The sequence below is a fragment of the Parasteatoda tepidariorum genome, chromosome 4 (genome assembly GCF_043381705.1).
Source record: "Parasteatoda tepidariorum isolate YZ-2023 chromosome 4, CAS_Ptep_4.0, whole genome shotgun sequence".
NCBI classification, from domain to species: domain Eukaryota; kingdom Metazoa; phylum Arthropoda; class Arachnida; order Araneae; family Theridiidae; genus Parasteatoda; species Parasteatoda tepidariorum.
Window position 1 is genome coordinate 81,214,454 of NC_092207.1, and position 17,340 is coordinate 81,231,793.

The 17,340-nt window shown below is 30.9% G+C and overlaps 1 protein-coding gene across 2 annotated transcripts; it reads right to left on the reverse strand.

The window, feature by feature from the left end:
- Window positions 1-271: 271 nt before the first annotated feature.
- On the reverse strand, window positions 272-16,366 carry LOC107452061 (uncharacterized). 2 transcript variants are annotated; one of them, XM_043041536.2, is made up of 5 exons: window positions 16,237-16,366; window positions 11,207-11,324; window positions 9,598-9,745; window positions 4,648-5,074; window positions 272-500 (listed from the first exon to the last, which is right to left on the reverse strand). In XM_043041536.2, exons 3-5 carry the CDS (start codon window positions 9,725-9,727, stop codon window positions 356-358), a joined length of 702 nt encoding a protein of 233 aa, XP_042897470.2. In that variant the 5' UTR covers window positions 9,728-9,745; window positions 11,207-11,324; window positions 16,237-16,366; the 3' UTR covers window positions 272-355. The 2 variants fall into 2 exon arrangements, with proteins under 2 accessions (XP_042897470.2, XP_071036215.1); XM_071180114.1 differs by lacking the exons at window positions 272-500; window positions 16,237-16,366 and adding an exon at window positions 2,113-2,305 and having other exon boundaries at window positions 11,207-11,327.
- Between the last annotated feature and the right edge of the window lie 974 nt (window positions 16,367-17,340).

Genomic DNA, 17,340 nt, shown 5'->3' on the forward strand with positions numbered 1-17,340 from the left:
AAATTTAATTAAAGCTATTTATAAAAATGAGTTTAAATTTATAATTCTTAAAAATATATTAAACAAAAGTAAGATATTCTGTATTAAAAACAAACATTTTTAAGAAAACAGCTTATCAAAATGTTTTGATTACTTGGACGAAATTCTGGCTCATTATCTGCTGTGCCTTTCCCTCAAAAGAGTCCATTGTGACTTTTTCAAAAAAAAAATCTCTCCAAAACCTGTACAATGAGCGCGCGTAAAAGATTTTCGAGTAACATTTACAATACAATTTTATCGAATAAGTATTTATTCGTTGCCAACATTAATTCTTCGTTTTCTCTTTTCACACATAAAACTGGATTTTATGACCCTTTTACACTGTGGCTAGTTCATCTTTGTTCTTTTCAACTCCCTTGCTTAATTTCTCTTTCGCCTCATTTTTAGTCTCTTGTGGGACTAACGGGTTGTAAATTCCTTTCATCAGTTTGATTACCATGTGTTGCAAGTTGAAGGGCGTCCTAAAGAATGATCGCAAATGAACACTTACATTCAACCAATAACATTGTTGATAATCTATAGCATTGAAAGGAAGAATTTGTGTGTTTCTTTTATATTCAAGTACCGTTTTTGCCTTGGTCCTGGAATTTTATCAGCGGGTTGGTACAGGGAGCAATTTTAGGCCACGAACTTAAGAGTTGTTCAAATATTTTAGTTTATCCATTCAAAAGGAATGTGTTAAAAAAAAATTCTCATAGGTTTAGGTTTTGTATTGTCGTAATTGAAACTGCAGCCCATACTTTTTTCTTCCAATATTATTCAACCAAGACAAGTAGGCTGGTGGCGGGAAAGCATAGTGCGGAGGAGTTAACTTTTTCACAATTGGAGAAAGTTAAAACATAGAATATAAACCAATTTTATTTTTTTTTGGCGAGTGAATTGATAAAACAAAAATTTTAAATTGCGGTAATAAGAATAGATAGAAAATGCACATTTGGGAGGGGAAAAAATTCACTTGGAATGTAAAAAGACGGCAATAAAACATAAAATGAGTGGTATATTCATTTTCCTTGTTTGTCTTTTGCTTCGATTTATTGGACCTTCTCCTGAATCGCTGGAATAAACACTACCAGTGCGCTTAACTCTCTCTTAGTATTCGCCAATTCGAGATGGGTGAGCCTATGGCTGGCAAACATAACATTAGTTATGTTTGCCAGCTGATTGCTTTCTTTAATCAAAAGTAAATTTTACTGCGAGTTTATTGCACGTTCCTTAATAATTATCTCTCTTTCCTTCTTCATGTTTTCATTCACAACTAAATCAATGTGGTTGGCATATGAGGGCTACATCCCCAAATGAGTATTTTGAAAGATATCTGAAACCTTGCGTACGTCAATAATAAAAATTAACGGTAAGTGAGATTAAAATATAATAAGTTATGTGCTAATTTATTGGGAAAATTACTTTGTTGCTGTAAACTGCAACTATCACGAGTTCTCTGTGGTCAATAGCATACTTTTCGGTGCCGAACAATACTGATTATAGTTAAACTTTATTTTGGTGAGTTGAAGTTCTAAAAGCATGTATTTCTTAATCTAATAAAATGTTATTAAATAAGTATAAAAGAATTTTTAGCGGTCTCAGTATATGTATTTTACTTTCGTGCTTGATTACGCAGAGTTAATAACGATCTGATAATTATTTACGATTTTTTTTCTGCTTCTTAAGTTACCGATACTTTAAAATTTTATTTTAATTGAAAAATTGCCCCGTTGTAAAAATAAGTGGGCTATTTTTATGATGGTTATAATTCGAATTCTATTTATGATTTTAAATTTATTTTTTTGTGATTTATAAATTCAAAAGAGAAGTACTGGAAACAAAGCTTTACTCTCCCATAGTCAGAATTTTTGAAAGTAATTAAATAATATTTCATTCTGTATTTTTATTTTTCAAAGAACGGATGCATAAAAGTCTTAAAAATTTAATTTTTTTAAAAAAAATTGTTAAGAACAGTTTTGTTTTTCAGCCACCATGAACATCACCAAAACAGTCAGTCGCTGTTATCCATTGATTATTATAAGGACATATTGAGTTGTTAAAAAATCACCCTGTGTTATTGGAAACAATTGACCAATAAATTCTCCAGCATTTGAAAATGCAACAAATTGCATTTTGAGCAGCCGCATAAGATGCATTTCATTCCAACTACCTCCCACCTGCCTCGCTTAATTTCTGCGTCTCTTTGTTTTTGGAGGTTTTCGGGGTTGATGGGTCGCGAATTCCTTTCATCATATTGATCACCTTGTACTGCAAGTTGAAGAGCCTGTTAAAGAACCATCTCAGTTGAATACTCTAAACTCAATCAATTTGTACGACTTGGAATTTTAAAAAAATTTTTATACTCCTAATGCGATTTAGAACAAAATTATTTAAGTTGGTAATCCTTTCTCTTTTTTTTTTAAATTCAAATGTTGCCCTTGGTTAGTAACTCAAAACTCCTTAATAACTTTTAAATATCTTGCATTTTGATGACTTGGTAAAATGTGACATATTTCGGATTAATTAATTAAATGTATTACAGTTAGATATAAGTTAAGCTTTCGCCATTAGCGTGTGGAGAGTCATAGAAGAAGAAGGAGGTACGTTAGTTTCTGTCTTGATTTTCAAATAGATTAAAATCTTTTGAGTTCGAAAACTATATGTAACTAAAAACAGCATTAAATAAAGTTCTATAAAAAAGCAACATGGAAATTTAAAAAAAATATTTTTAACAATCAAATACGAAAATTTGAAAACTGGTATAACTATTCTAGGGAATATCTTATCCGCCATACCAATTATGTTATGCTATCTCGATCCTAAAACTAACTATGCGATTAATACACTTTAAATTAATGATTTAAAAAACAACAACTTAGAGTTGCAGGTTACGTGTCCATATGGTGAAACGAAAATTTTCAATCCATTTTTAATTTAGCACGTTTTCTTTCTTTATTTTTTGCGTGTTTCTTAGCCTATTATATCTTCCATTCTTTTCGTTGTATCTTAGATTTTATTTTCTGTTAGTTTTTCTTGCAGATAAAAAATAATTGTGCGTGTTTGAGATTCAAATTACATCAGTTAGCTGCTATTTCCTGTAGGTGTCATTTTACGAGTAAAAGTTGATCTAAAAATATTCAATCGCAATACGTTATAAAAATAAAAACTGCGTTCTGGTTGATTTATTATAAAACGAAAAATTGTTTAATGGGTCTTAATGTTTTACAAAATAGGACATATTCAAATTGTATTTTATAATATATGCTAAACAGTAAACTCCCTATCATCCGTGGTCCTGTCTTGGAACAAAAAATGACTTGTACACGAAGCTAAGATGAACGCATTATTTGAATTTTGTTAGTATTTTGTCCGTAAGAGATTCTTTTGCAAGACTCTGTTTCACGATATTTTTTCTATTCCTCGATATTTTGTCTAAACGAGATTAGGTTCCATAATATTTTTTTTCTCAACGAGTTTCTGTTCCACGATATTTTGTCTGAACTTGATTGTGTGCCAAGATATTTCATCTAGATTAGATTTTGTTCTATGATATTTTGTGTAGACAAAATTTTATGTTATGATATTTTGTCCCGACGAGATTCAGCTCTGAAATATTCTGATCAAATATCCACTGTATTTCTTTTATATTTGTGCTGCGTTCTAAATATTTTCTCGATCAGTATGAGAAATTCCCTCGATTTTTCTCTCTATTCTGGGGATAATCCAGTTTTAAAATAGATAGTCTATTCTACTGGTTATGGTAAACCGGAATAACATATTTATGGAAACAATATTATGTATAATTAACTCTAATTTAAAAGTTTATTTGTTTGAAAAACACTTTAAAGTCCTTTTTAGTTTCCAATTTTTATTTACATACATTTTATTTTTATTGTAAATAAAATTACAAGCATGGTCTCATCTTTAAATAATACTTTAGAATTTTAAAAAAAAGCGTTAAAAGTGACAAAATGATGAATACAGTATTTCTTATTATCAGCATTATATTTAAATTTATATCGGCAAGATATTGGTACAATACATTAAATATTTAACATAAAAATTATTTAATTACAAAACTTCACTAAAATGAAATTCCAGTAATCGAGTTATTTAACGATTTATGTTTTAATTTTTAAAGGTAGAGAAGCGCAGATATAAGAAAAGAGACAATTTATTTAATTTTGTATATTCAAGCAGTAATTATTTCACCAATTTTTAAATTTACTTTTTAATATTTTATGAATTGTTTTCAGTGATACTTTATTAACTTTAAAAAAAACTGTGTTTACAGCAAGTCAAAAAGTTTAATATTTCAATAGTTTTCAAAAATTTATTTCTAGAAGACACCGAACTTTTTCTTTGAATTATTGAGATGGTTTAATTACGTGCCACAACAAATATTCTGTTTGAAAGCGATTTGTTTTTCCTTACATTCGTCTTATTATTATTATTTTTTTAAATTTTAAATATGTTATTTGCATATATATATAAGTATTGCCCTTTAGCCACTCTTTCTTGCAAGAAAATCTATTTCTATTACTTTTTACGCAATTTTAGAAATTTTATTGCTTTATTTTCTATTATCCTAATCTAGTAGCAAGATATTGTTTAATTTTTTCATACCAACTAGCTGATTTGGTTTCTTTTTGGCTATCATCTTCATCCAGAATTTGAACAATTTCAACGAAATCTTTTCCATCATCACTAGTAAAGAGTACTTTGCCCTCAGCTTTTTCTACAGTCTTGTCATCATCGTCATCTTCATTTTTCTCTGTTACTTCATCATCATCATCTTCTTCATCACTTTCTTCTGAATCTTCGTCTATATCTATTTCTTCATCTTTATCCGTTTCTTCTTCTTCACTCTCTTCAGTTTCAATACCAGACTTTTCTTCACTTTCTTTCGTTTCTTCATCTCCTATTTCTTCTGCATATTCTACTTCACTATCATTTATTATATCTTCATCCACATCGTCTTTTGCTTCTTCGATTTCATCGTCACTTACATCATTCTCCTCGGGTAAACTATCGATGCCAACTGATGAATAGTCTAAAATAGTAATTGATAGTTAAATTAAACAATATATAGAGTATTCCATAAAAACTACACTTAATATGCATTTTATCCTTATCGGAAATAAAAACAAAAAGGTATCCATATTGGGGGTCGTAAATGAATATTTTATTATATATTAAAAAATGCTATCGTCATTTGAAAAATCGCAGTATAGGAGGTAACAGATAACAAGACATGTTTGATTGTTTCAAGAAACGGACAGAGGTTGATTGACGATTGTTAAAAACGCAACCTCCAATTAAACCTGTCTTATTATTTGTTACATTTTCCTTTTTTTCTTTTACTGTAATTTGTGAAATTTCGATATGGTTTTTGCTTTTTCCTCTCTTGAATATTAATTTGAGACTCCCAGTTTTTTATTTTTTTTATCTTGGATAAGAATTTTAAAAATACATATAAAGTACAGTCTTATCGGTACACTATATATGTATTATGAGGATGAAAATATAGTATATGCATAACAATGAACAAACAGAAAGTGTCGTTTCAATGTGGAGAAATAGCTATAAAAATACGTGATATGTACTTATTTTTTATTGACTGATTTTTTTGCAAAAATGAGTTTGTATTTTAATCAACGTTCTTAAACAAAAGTCCTTGAAAATTGTTTATAACAGGAAATGTGTGGGCCATTTAAATGTTATATAAAATGGATGAGAGATTTTTGATTTGCTGACATGGTGGTTGAAGTGGTATGAGAAATGCTTACGCAAAACACTGAAATCACCTTTATATTTTTTTTAAATCAAAAAATAAATGTAATAACAATTTAAAAAAATCAATTGAAGAAAATTTTCAAATTTGGATTAAAAATGAAATTTAGGGTAAGAAAAAATCTTCTTCAAAATTTTATTAAATAAATTTTTTAATGCAACTTTTGTTTTATGTTAAGTTATATCTTTTACTTGACTCCTGAAATTCTCAAAGTTAGATTACTACTTTAAAAGTCAAAATTGAAGCAAAGGCGGAGGTAGCGTGTTACAGTATGGTCAGATTTTTGCCGAGAAGATATATGCTTATCTTAGCTGAGGAGAAATAGGACTGTCCGAAAGTGCATGCTTCGAACAACCGATATTCTAATTTTATGACTATCAATGTTCAACTCCTTAGCCTTGTAATTTTGAACCCGACCAAGAAGATAAGGGAACTTCCTGAATCCAGTAGTCTTTTGATAGGAGTTTTTGTTGGAACTAACTCGCATTTGCTTTAGATGAGGAGGAAAACCTCCCACGGTTAGCCTGACTGCAAGAGGATTCTGAACCATGTTCCGTCTACCACTGAAGTTATTTTACGTCGTCACTGTGGTCGATGCGATCCGGGAGCTGAGTTCGTTTCAACCAGCCACTCCTGGGATTCGAACCTAGTTATAAACAATGGGAGGTAAACGCTGTATCCCCTGAGCCACCACGACTCTTACAATTAAGAATAGAAATTCTGTAAAAAATGTAATTTTAGCTATACAATTTAAATTTCAAATGAATTGGTAAAGATATGTTCGAATAAATTAGGCCGACTGGAAATAGCTTTAAGATATAGCATTAAGAAATACGCTTTTGGAAGTTTTCTGAACATAATTAGNGCGAGCATCGGATTGCGAAGCAATCCGAAATGAACTGCGAAAGCAGTTTCGGGGGTTGGCGAGCGCTAGCGAGCAGGGGGCGAAGCCTCCTAGTATACATATATTTTAATTTTGAAAAATAAATGTAATAACTATTTGAAAAAATCACATGAAGAAAATTTTCAAATTTGGATTAAAAATAAAATTTGGGGCAAGAAAAAATCTTCAAAATTTTATTAAATAAATTTTTTAATGTAACTTTTGTTTGATGTAAAGTTACATCTTTTACTTGACTCCTGAAATTCTTAAAATTGGATTACTACATTAAAAGTCAAAATTGAAGCAAAGGCGAAGGTAGCGTGTTGCAGTATGGTCAGATTTTTGCTGAGAAGATATATGCTTATCTTAGCTGAGGAGAGATAGGGCTGTCCGAAAGTGCCAAAAGTATGCTTTGAACAACCAATATTCTAATTTTATGACTATCTATGTTCTACTCCTCAGCCTTGTAATTTTGAGCCCGACCAAGAAGATAAGGGAACTTCCTAAATCCAGTATTGAGACAAAGTAGTCTTTTGTAAGGATTTTTTGATGGAACTAACCCGCATTTGCGTTACATGGGAAGGAAAACCTCCCACGGTCAGCCGGATTGCAAGAGGATTCTAAACCATGTTCCGTCTACCACTGTAGATATTCTGCGTCAGCACTGTGGTCGATGCGATCCGGGAGCAGAATTCGTTTCAACCAGCCACCACTGGGATTCGAACCTAGTTAAACCCAATGGGAGGTAAACGCTGTATCCACTGAGCCACCACGACTCTTACAATTAAAAAAGGAAATTCTGTAAAGAATGTAATTTAGCAATACAATTTGAATTTCAGTTGGATTGGTGAAGATATGTTCGAATAAATTAGCCCGACTAGAAATAGCTTTAAGATATAGCATTAAGAAATACGCTTTTGGAAGTTTTCTGAACATAATTAGAGGGATGAGAGAGGATGTGCAAAAATTCGAAATTTTCTTATTCGTAACAATTTTACACAACTTTTTAAGGTATTACAGCAAATTTCAAGGAAGAAAAGAAAAAACGATTTACCCAAATTACCTTGAGAGGTCGATAACAAGTATTTAAGTTTTTTTTTTCTTTTTTTTTAAAGTATGAAATCAAGATCTTTGTTCACGCAGTTTTTCAGATCAATCATTGGAGTAGCTAGGCCATTTTTATGGAAGGGGGGGGGCACGCCCCTCTATCAGTTCTAAATTACTATATATTTACATAAAAACCAAGTAAAGATAAGATGTAAAACTATTATGAATTCTATAACTTACTTTTTTAACTGTTCCTAGCTCTGTTCATGCGTAGACAAAAAATATCCTTGGAAGTAAGTGCAAGGTAATATTGATTCAATTACTCTTATTATTGGTAAAAAATAATTATAGAAGATAGATTTGATTATCAGTGGGGATGGAAAACGGTTTTAGTCCAAGTTGCTTTCTTAAATCGAAGGGCAATATAATGATAAGCCACAAAAATATGATTCTAAATTGCTCAGAAAAGAATTTTCATTGGAGAAAGGACATGTTGTTAGAGGGTTTTTTTTTTTTAATCATCTGTCTGGAAATAATTTTCAACAACAATTTGGTGTAAGAATGTCACCGTTGAAATAAGTATAACCACTATATTTTCCTAAACTCTTCAACATTTCCACAAAATTTTATTATTATGTAACACCGCTGAATGATCAAGTTCGAGTTTTGTTTAGATACTATATGCAATAAGAATTTAAATAATTAAAAGAATTCTTATGGCAAACCCTTTGAAAAACCTTATTCAGATAAGGAAAGAGCTCAATCATCAGTATTTATATTTTTTGCACACAATAACATAGTACTGGTGGAAAGCGCTAATTATTTACAAATGCGTAAGCATTAAGCTTATTAATTTAATATTCTTTGTAATAGTCAAATTTTATTTTAATTAAAGATATTACTTATTTGGACCATTTTTAAAACATTTAGCGTAATTTCTAAAAAATATTAAAAATAACTCCTATAGTTTTTTTTTGTTAAGCCTACTACGAAAGTTTTGGCAAATGGAGAAAAGCGATAATTCGGGCTCTATAGTACTCAATTTTTACTCATATACCTCACTACGAAGATTTTATTTAATTTTGGTTAAGCATCTGAAACAGATTAACTTTAATGCCAACAGATGGCGCTCAGACTGAATGTATATTATGAATATTAATGTTTTTATTTTGTTTCAATTTGATTTTTATAGCTTCGATGAAAGAAGATCGTTTTTCTGTAATGTCCGTCCTCTCATTAAATTTGTTATATTATTCGAGTTCGTTTTCTTTTGAACACAAGCGAAGCAGATTTGCAGTATCGAAGTCTGGTAAATAGATAAGATCCAGGTAGGAAAGAATATTTGAACTATTTCTATTCTATTTCTTCAGCATCCAGCTGATAAAGATGATTCTGATTTTTTTTCTTAGTGAAACGAATTGGTAAATTCAAAAAAAATTTCCTTCATACTTATGTAGCTATCTTTGTACATAATTGAAACAACTTTGTTTTTCATTCAAGCAAAAATTGCATATGCTTTTGTTTCTGCCTCTACATCCTTCAAGAAGGAACATTTAATCAAAAAAGCTATGCAGCCACCATCTTGTTTTTTACTGTATTGGAAAATTAATTTTTGCAGTTCACTGATTATATAAGAGGGTTTTTTTCAAAATTTTAATTCGTCACATTGTCTTGATGTCAGAAATTTTCCGATTCAGTGGTTTAACTACTTATCGAGCTGTAATTATTCTGTTTATAATAAGAGAATAACAAAACGTTCTGTTTTACTTCTTAGTTTCAGTTTTGATTTTGTTTTAAAATTATGAACTTCTTTTGACAAATTGGTGGAAATAATTTTCATTGTAAAATTTACCTGAGTTAAAATCATCCATATCAACCTCACTGTCTTCCGGCTCTAAAGGCTTCGCAGAAGTATTTCCAGAAAGGAAAGAGCCCACAATCAAAACACCCATAGCTATGAGTATACATTTGGGTGGCATCATTACTATTTCGACGGACCCCTGAAATATATTTAAAAAGTATAAATACCGTTATATACAAGAGCATAAATGTACATTTTTATCCGCAATATAATAACGCAATGTTACTGATGTACAGAAGTTTTAACATGTAGTTAAACTTTAAAATATAGGTCTGAGGGGTCCCGCAGTGGACTGATCGTTAAGATACGGTTCCCAGCAGATCACCGAAGTCAAGTATCACTGGCTGCGGTAAGTGTGTGGGTGGGTGACCACTTGGATCAGTCTGCGTAGGGACCGAGGGTGTGCGTGCGGTATTGATCCTCGTTAAACTGTTCTACAGTAAAGTGCTCGACTTCGCATGCAGGTCGTCGGGCCACCAAAGCTGTTGAATCCCCTNTTGTGATGGCGTGTCTTCGGATCATCCTCAGGAATGTTTCCCAGACCGTCGCAAATAGCCCATTGTGCAGCTCTAGTGCGAAGTAAATGAACTACAACAACAACAATAGGTCTGAGGGGAAAAAAACCCAAAATATGGTAAAATCTACCATATTTCTGGCACTACGGGAAGGCCAGAAAACTCGGTAATTCTTACCGAAGCAGATTTTTATAAACTGTGATAAAATTTGGTACTTTTATCATTCTTACTTAGAGCATGGCATAAAAACCATTTGTTCTGTTAAATTTACTTTAAAGTTATGCATTTTTTTACTAAATCCATTGCATTGCACAATTACATTCAATTTTTTTAAAAATATTAGTGCATTCAGAATTCCTCAAAACACCAAGAAAACATTTTATTATTTTTCGATGAGTACTAATTATTTAGTTATTTTTAAGCAAAAAACGTTTACTTTTGTTTTCGTCAAAAACGGGGAGTTAGCGATTATTCACGAATTTACGTCGCCCGTGCCCATCTGCCTTTCGTGTAGAATCATTGTGCCGTGAATGCCATTACGTTTTGCTTTCGTTTCGTAATTAATTTCGTTTTTAAATGGTAAATAACTATATGAGAACAAATATATGCATGGGATGCCTGCTATTACTTATTAAAATGAGGCACTTATTAAAAAATTACTTATTAAAAAAGGAATAAAAATTTAGAAATTTAAAAATAAAAATAATTTATAGCTATAGCGAAAATTCTATTTCTTCAAAGAATAATATTGAGAATAGATATGAGCATTAATGTGTGTTTAATGATTATTATTCAGATATTAAGTATTTAATTCAGTAAAAAAAAAAGAAGAAATAAACTGCATTAGTAAATATTTACTTTAAAACATATAAAAATAAAAACTTCAACTCTAGTAAAAAAGGCAAATCTAAATTTCATAGCCCCAATGTATAAAATTAGCACATTGATTATATAGTTGATGATAGATAGATATTATGGATAGATATACTGTAATAAAAATGAAGTAAAAGGAAGTAAATCATTAATAAAAAGCTTAATCAAATATCTAGTAAAAGCAAATCTCCAAATATTTACTTCGAACTTACACTTATATCAGTGAACAAAGCACCTTTCACAACGAATTTCTACTTGGAACGTTAGGATTTATCAGATGCGTTGAAATAAAAAAGATATCAGCAGCTGAATCCGATGAATTGAAAATTCCTTAAAAATAAAAATTACAAAATAAAGATTAAACAACCATAACAGCAGAAATGAACGATAAAAAAATAAACAGAAAAAATGAAAATCTACTTAAATTTTCCTTAAATGTATTATTCGAATTAAATATATTAATAATATATTTCATATATATTGGATTTTTCGGAAAGTAATTTCGTTTTTTTCTTTTTTTTTGGGGGGGGGATGAAAGACAATTTTCGTATAATGAATAAATATTTTATTAAATTATTTATTGGCCATTCTGGTTCAATACCTTTTGCCATCTTTCTGGTAGTAGCATTATACCACGCTCATAAAAATTTTGATCTTTGCTGGCAAAAAACTGATCCAGGTGATTTTTGACCTCTTCATTTGAAGTAAAGGTTTTACAGTTCAAAACATTTTGTAGTGACCGGAACAAATAATAATCCGAAGGAGCCAGATCTGAAGAATATGGTGGGTGTGGCAGTGTATCCCATTCAAGCTGTAAAAGCTTTTGGCGAGTGACCAAACTCATATGAGGTCTCGCATTATCTTGGTGGAACACTATACCTTTTCTGTTGATTAATTCTAGTCTTTTCTGTGAAAGAGCGTCATTCAATTTGTCCAGCTGACGGCAGTAGTGTTGTGTTAAGTGCTGTGTTATCATGTAGAAACTCACAAAAACTATTCCTTTAAAATCCCACCAAAGATTCAGCATCACCTTTTTTTGATGCATATTGGCTTTCGAAATGCTTTGAGCCGGTTCACCTTTTTTTCTCCGCGATCTCTTGCGTTTGACATTGTTATAGACAACCCATTTTTCGTCCCCAGTAATGATGCGCTTCAAAAATGGATCATTTTCGTGACGTTTGAAAAGCAAATCACAGACGTCAACGCGACGACACAAATTTCTCTCCGTGTGAGAACATGGGGAATCCATATATCGAGCTTCGAAGTTAAACCCAGGACTTTCAATTGGTCATAAACTGTTGAATTCGATAAATTTAACCTCTCACCGATATCACGTGTTGTTATTCGCCGATTTGCATCAACTAATGCCTTTATCGTGTCTTTATCAACTTCAGCGGACCTTCCAGAACGTGGTGGTGTATCTTCGACATCAAAATTGCCGGATCGAAATTTCGCAGACCAATTCTGGCACTGGCGTACTGTCAACACATCTTCTCCATACACATCGATTAATTTCTTTCTGGCATAAACAGCATTTTTACCTTTTCTATAGAAAAAAAGTAAAATATGACGAAAATGCTGCTTATTGTTCTCCATATTTAAAAGGGCACCAGCCAAAAACTACTGCGTAGAATTAATTGAACTTTTTCACCCACAAGCCTTGCTATATCAGCTCTCAAAACATATAATGATAATGTGGCTTAAGTGTGAAGTTGGATTCGAAAAATACAATTAAATCCCCTGTTGGAAAAACGAAATTACTTTCCGAACAACCCGATATTATAAATTTATATTAAATATATTATTTGAATTTTATTATTACTGTACTTTATAAAATAATCTTAGAAGATAGTTACCAAAATCATACCATTTTCCTTATTCTAAATTTTAAAAGCTTCAAATCCCTAATAATTACATTTAAAATATTTTAATAATGAAATACAGGAACTTAGTTTTTTTTTTTAATATTTGTGCAGTAAGTACTAAGAGTTAATTGCATTCACAAAGTCTACAAGTTGTACAATTTAGGAAACCAGTTATACAACCAATAATATGGGGCATTTGTAATTAAGAGAATAAGAAGACCATTAGTAACCCAATGATAAAACAATTGTTTCATAGCAAAATAAGAAATGTGAAATAAAATTTTTGAACTGTTACAAGTATACAAAATTATAATAAATTGCAGATTGAACCTAACTATGTTGTTTTGTCGTCTGTCATTAAGGCAAAGGGGTGCGATCTTTGGCCAAGAATAAATAGATCATAACAGAATAGGTTGTTTAAAAATTTTACGTCGTATTTGATAATAAGAATATTGCTTTAGTTCTGCTAAATCCTGTTGATGTTTTTGCTTATCTTAACTGGTCTAGTCAATAGGATACACTAGCTCTATGAGCCCTTATACGCTCAGAAAAACGAGAAGGGGTCTTCATCTCAAATTCCAGACAGGAGAGGTGTGGAAATTAGAGAATAGTTTGTCTCAAGAAAGAACTCCCCTAGCCATTCGTCTTGACTCGTGGTGGTGACTATGATAACGAGATATAACTATTTCAAGTAAAGGTGTGGGGTCACGGTTTAGGACAGGTTTTGGCTTAGGTTGGCGAAAAGAGGAAATCTTTTTCTTTAGCCCCTAGAGTGAAGAGAAGCTACCCTTTCTGAAGTGAGCTATTCTTGTTACCGTAGCAGCAGACGGCCTCAGACTTTCTGGCGAGGGGAGTTCTTACAGTAGAGAAACTATATTGCATTTTTACTGTGTCCTTATACGGGATGAAGGGTGGAAATGGTTTATGTCCATTAAACGTTATTCTGGGGAAAAATTAATTTCAAGTTTTGATAATTTTCAGTAGCAAGCGTGAGAATGAAATTGTAAAAATCTACTCAAATGTTAACCGTTTTGTCCGCAAAATTCCCCTCCCCAATGGATACTTCCTCACTAGTATCGTTACTGTCGTTTTCTTTCTGCCTCTCTTCTTTTCTTCTCATGAAACTGATTCAAAATCGGTGATTTTTCATAAAATTCTCGTGACTCCGTTTGCTCCAAAAAGTTTTTCAGGAACTGTAAATCTTGATGTTTAACAGCCTTTATACGAACACTAGTGTTTAAATTTTTCTTTTGGGGACGCTTTCCCTCTGTGTTACCTGAGTTAATGGCTTATTAATATTCTTTTCAATCCTGAAAAAAACTTGACAGATGGAACCGCTTTCTTTATATTTATTTTTCGCACTGGGTTAAAGGAAGCAGTGTGTAGTTGGCGTAAAAATTCGTTTTGAAGAATATCTTAAAATCATCTTTACTCACCTTATTGCCCAGTACAAAATGTGCATTTTTCAGGGTAAAAACCGAATAAATGTTCCGTCTAATTTAAATATTCTAGCTGCTTACGCTAAGTTCTAGTTGCAACTACCAACGCATGCCAGTTTGGATATTTCATAATTATATAACCGTCGTTGAACAGCCGACCCAATTTTTGGTTTGCAACTACCACTGTTTAACTCAATAGCCTCGTAATTTTGAACCCAATCCTTCAGACAAGAGAACTCCTGGATCAAGTATTGGGAGAAATTTCCATTCTTGGAGGACTTTTTTTTATAAAACTAACTCGCCTTTGAGTTATATGGAGAGGAAAACCACGTATCCCGAATCACCGGATTGGGGGGCGAGTGTTTTATCTCGAGCCACCACGGCTGTGCAAGTTTGGATAGAAAGCATTGTTCCCTAGTCAATTTCTCCAGTACAGCTAATCTTCATTGTGTAATAACTTTCGGAGAAACAAGATTTTCACTTAATCTTCAGTACTTATTGTGCAATCATTGTTACCAAAAAATTATATAAGTAGCTGAAGGACTGTACTTTATTTTTAAAATATTTCAAATGTAATTGTCAATGATCTATGAATAATAAAAATTTAAAAAGTGGCACGATTTAAGCAACTCTTCTTTAAAGAACATACAAATGTATAACTTTCTTGAGGATGAAAATTTCTTTATTGTTATTGTTTCCGTAATGTTTTCTTTTTTTTAAATTAGCTACTTTTTGTTCAGAAATATAACAATTAAAAAAAATTAAAGGTTCTAATAACAGAGTTCGATTAACAGTTAGTAATTTTTTTAGCTAAGAAATATAAAATCATTTAGCTAAGAAATATAAAAAAAATTAAAATTTCTAGTAACAGATAAACGTAATAACAGTATAAATGATGTCAAAAAAGTATTTAATGCATGGAATGCAGATTGCCCAAAACGATAAATGGATCACCCTAAACAACTTTTGATTTCATGATCAGATCTTTACGTTATCGACACAATTTTATTGATAAAAATTACGATTTGTTTAAAATTCGATTTCTCAGAAACTATTCAGCCGAGTTTGCTCACATTTTACATTTGGCCATGTTATACAAAATTTGAGCAAACACTCTTTAAAATGATGTAAAAATTTCGATCAAAAGTTACCCTTTTTTTTCGCGCACTGTACAATAACGTTTTTAAAATTTATTATAAATGTTTTTGTTAACTCCCTGAAACGTAGATGTATCTGCTATTCTGTTTTCACTGTTAAAATTTTTTATTTTAAGGCTTTTTATGTCGAAAAACTTTTACGTATGAAATAAAAGCACTGTTCATCTAACAAATTTACACTGTTCATCAAACAAATTTACACTGTTCATCAAACAAATTTACAAAAGCGCTGTTCATCTAACAAATTTACGCTGTTCATCTAACAAATTTACACTGTTCATCAAACAAATTTACAAAAGCGCTGTTCATCTAACAAATTTATAAGGGATGTACGATAAAATCATTATTAAATTTTATTCTTCGATACTACCTCCTAACTTAATGATGAATATCTTAATACACTTTTAATGTTTTTCTTCGTTTCACTTTCAGGATTCAAGTCCCAATCTCCCGTGACACAATCCATTTTGACAGACTCTTTTTTATTAAAATAGCGTAATTTTCATTTAAAAAAATATTTCTCGAAAAAAATTTCTTTTTCGAGTTTTGTTACATTAACTTTTTTCTTCAGCATTGCTCATAAATAATTAACTTGTATTAAATATTTAATTCTATAGAAGTTCCGCAATGTTGTGATACCGTAATTGCATCACAAAAACATTTACAAGAGCTTAAAAAAACGTTTTTAACGTGTTCTAAAAATATTTTTGAAACTCAATTTAACTTATTAACATTTTCCCATCCACTCTTAACGATAATATTAAATAATACATAAACTTACTCAATGTTGAAAATGCCTGGCCTCGTTCGCTACGGTGAAAAATAACGTTTAAAACAAATAATTGACGTTAATTTGCGAATTGATTATTTATTCAGAACTGATAAAAAGTTAGAAAACCTTGTTGATCTTACACCGGATCTTAAATACGTATCTTCGAAAAACGAACCAATAAAAATCAGATCTTTAAAAAAACGGATATGTCACTTTAAACACGTATTAGCTGGGCGTAGCTGATATGGTTACATTTCAATGATGTATAAATCAGTTAAAAACACACCGTTATTTTTTATAAATTTCTGCAATTAAAAATTCATTAATAAAGGTTATACAACTTTTAAAAAAATAAACGCAAACAAAAATAGAAAATTACAGGCGCAAGAATTTTTTTTTCTATACTTATGATAGTGTTTGCCATATTAAATTTTTTTGGCATTCTTCTAAAAGAGCATTGTATACTTCTAACAAGATCTTTTAGAAGTCTATTATTCTTTTTAAAATGTCTCTAGTTGTATTTTATGTAAGTTATACACGTAATTGATGTAAGACATTATTCAAGGTCTTTATTTATCCAGTCAACTATTTGTTTACTTTTGACAATAATAATAATGAGTATGTTTTTTTTTTACTTTAACCTATATGTGCATTAAAGCGAGGAAAATATGAAAAACTTGAAAAGTGTTACTTATTGCTATTTCTACAGGGGAAACACCCAATGTTTAAGTGCTTTAATTTCCTGTAAGCCGAGCTTGAAATAGTGGTAGAAAATACGATTTTTAGTAAAGAAATGTGCATTTAGAAAAAAAAATTGTTCAAAAATGCGCTAAAACATTTTAAAAATGCTGTAATAAAACTTGATTATTATTTTTTGAAACACAGGAACAATATTACAACAGAAATACAAAAGAGAATCAGTATAGTCAATAAATGTTTTTTATGGAATTCGAAAATACATAAAATCTAATGTAATTCATAGAAAAACAAAAGTTTCCTTATATAAAAATCTTTTACGATCAATTTTAACATATGCTTGTGAAACCTGGACCATAATCTGTGCGGATAAGGCTATGTTGGGTACCTTTGAGAGAAAGGTATTGAGAAGTATTT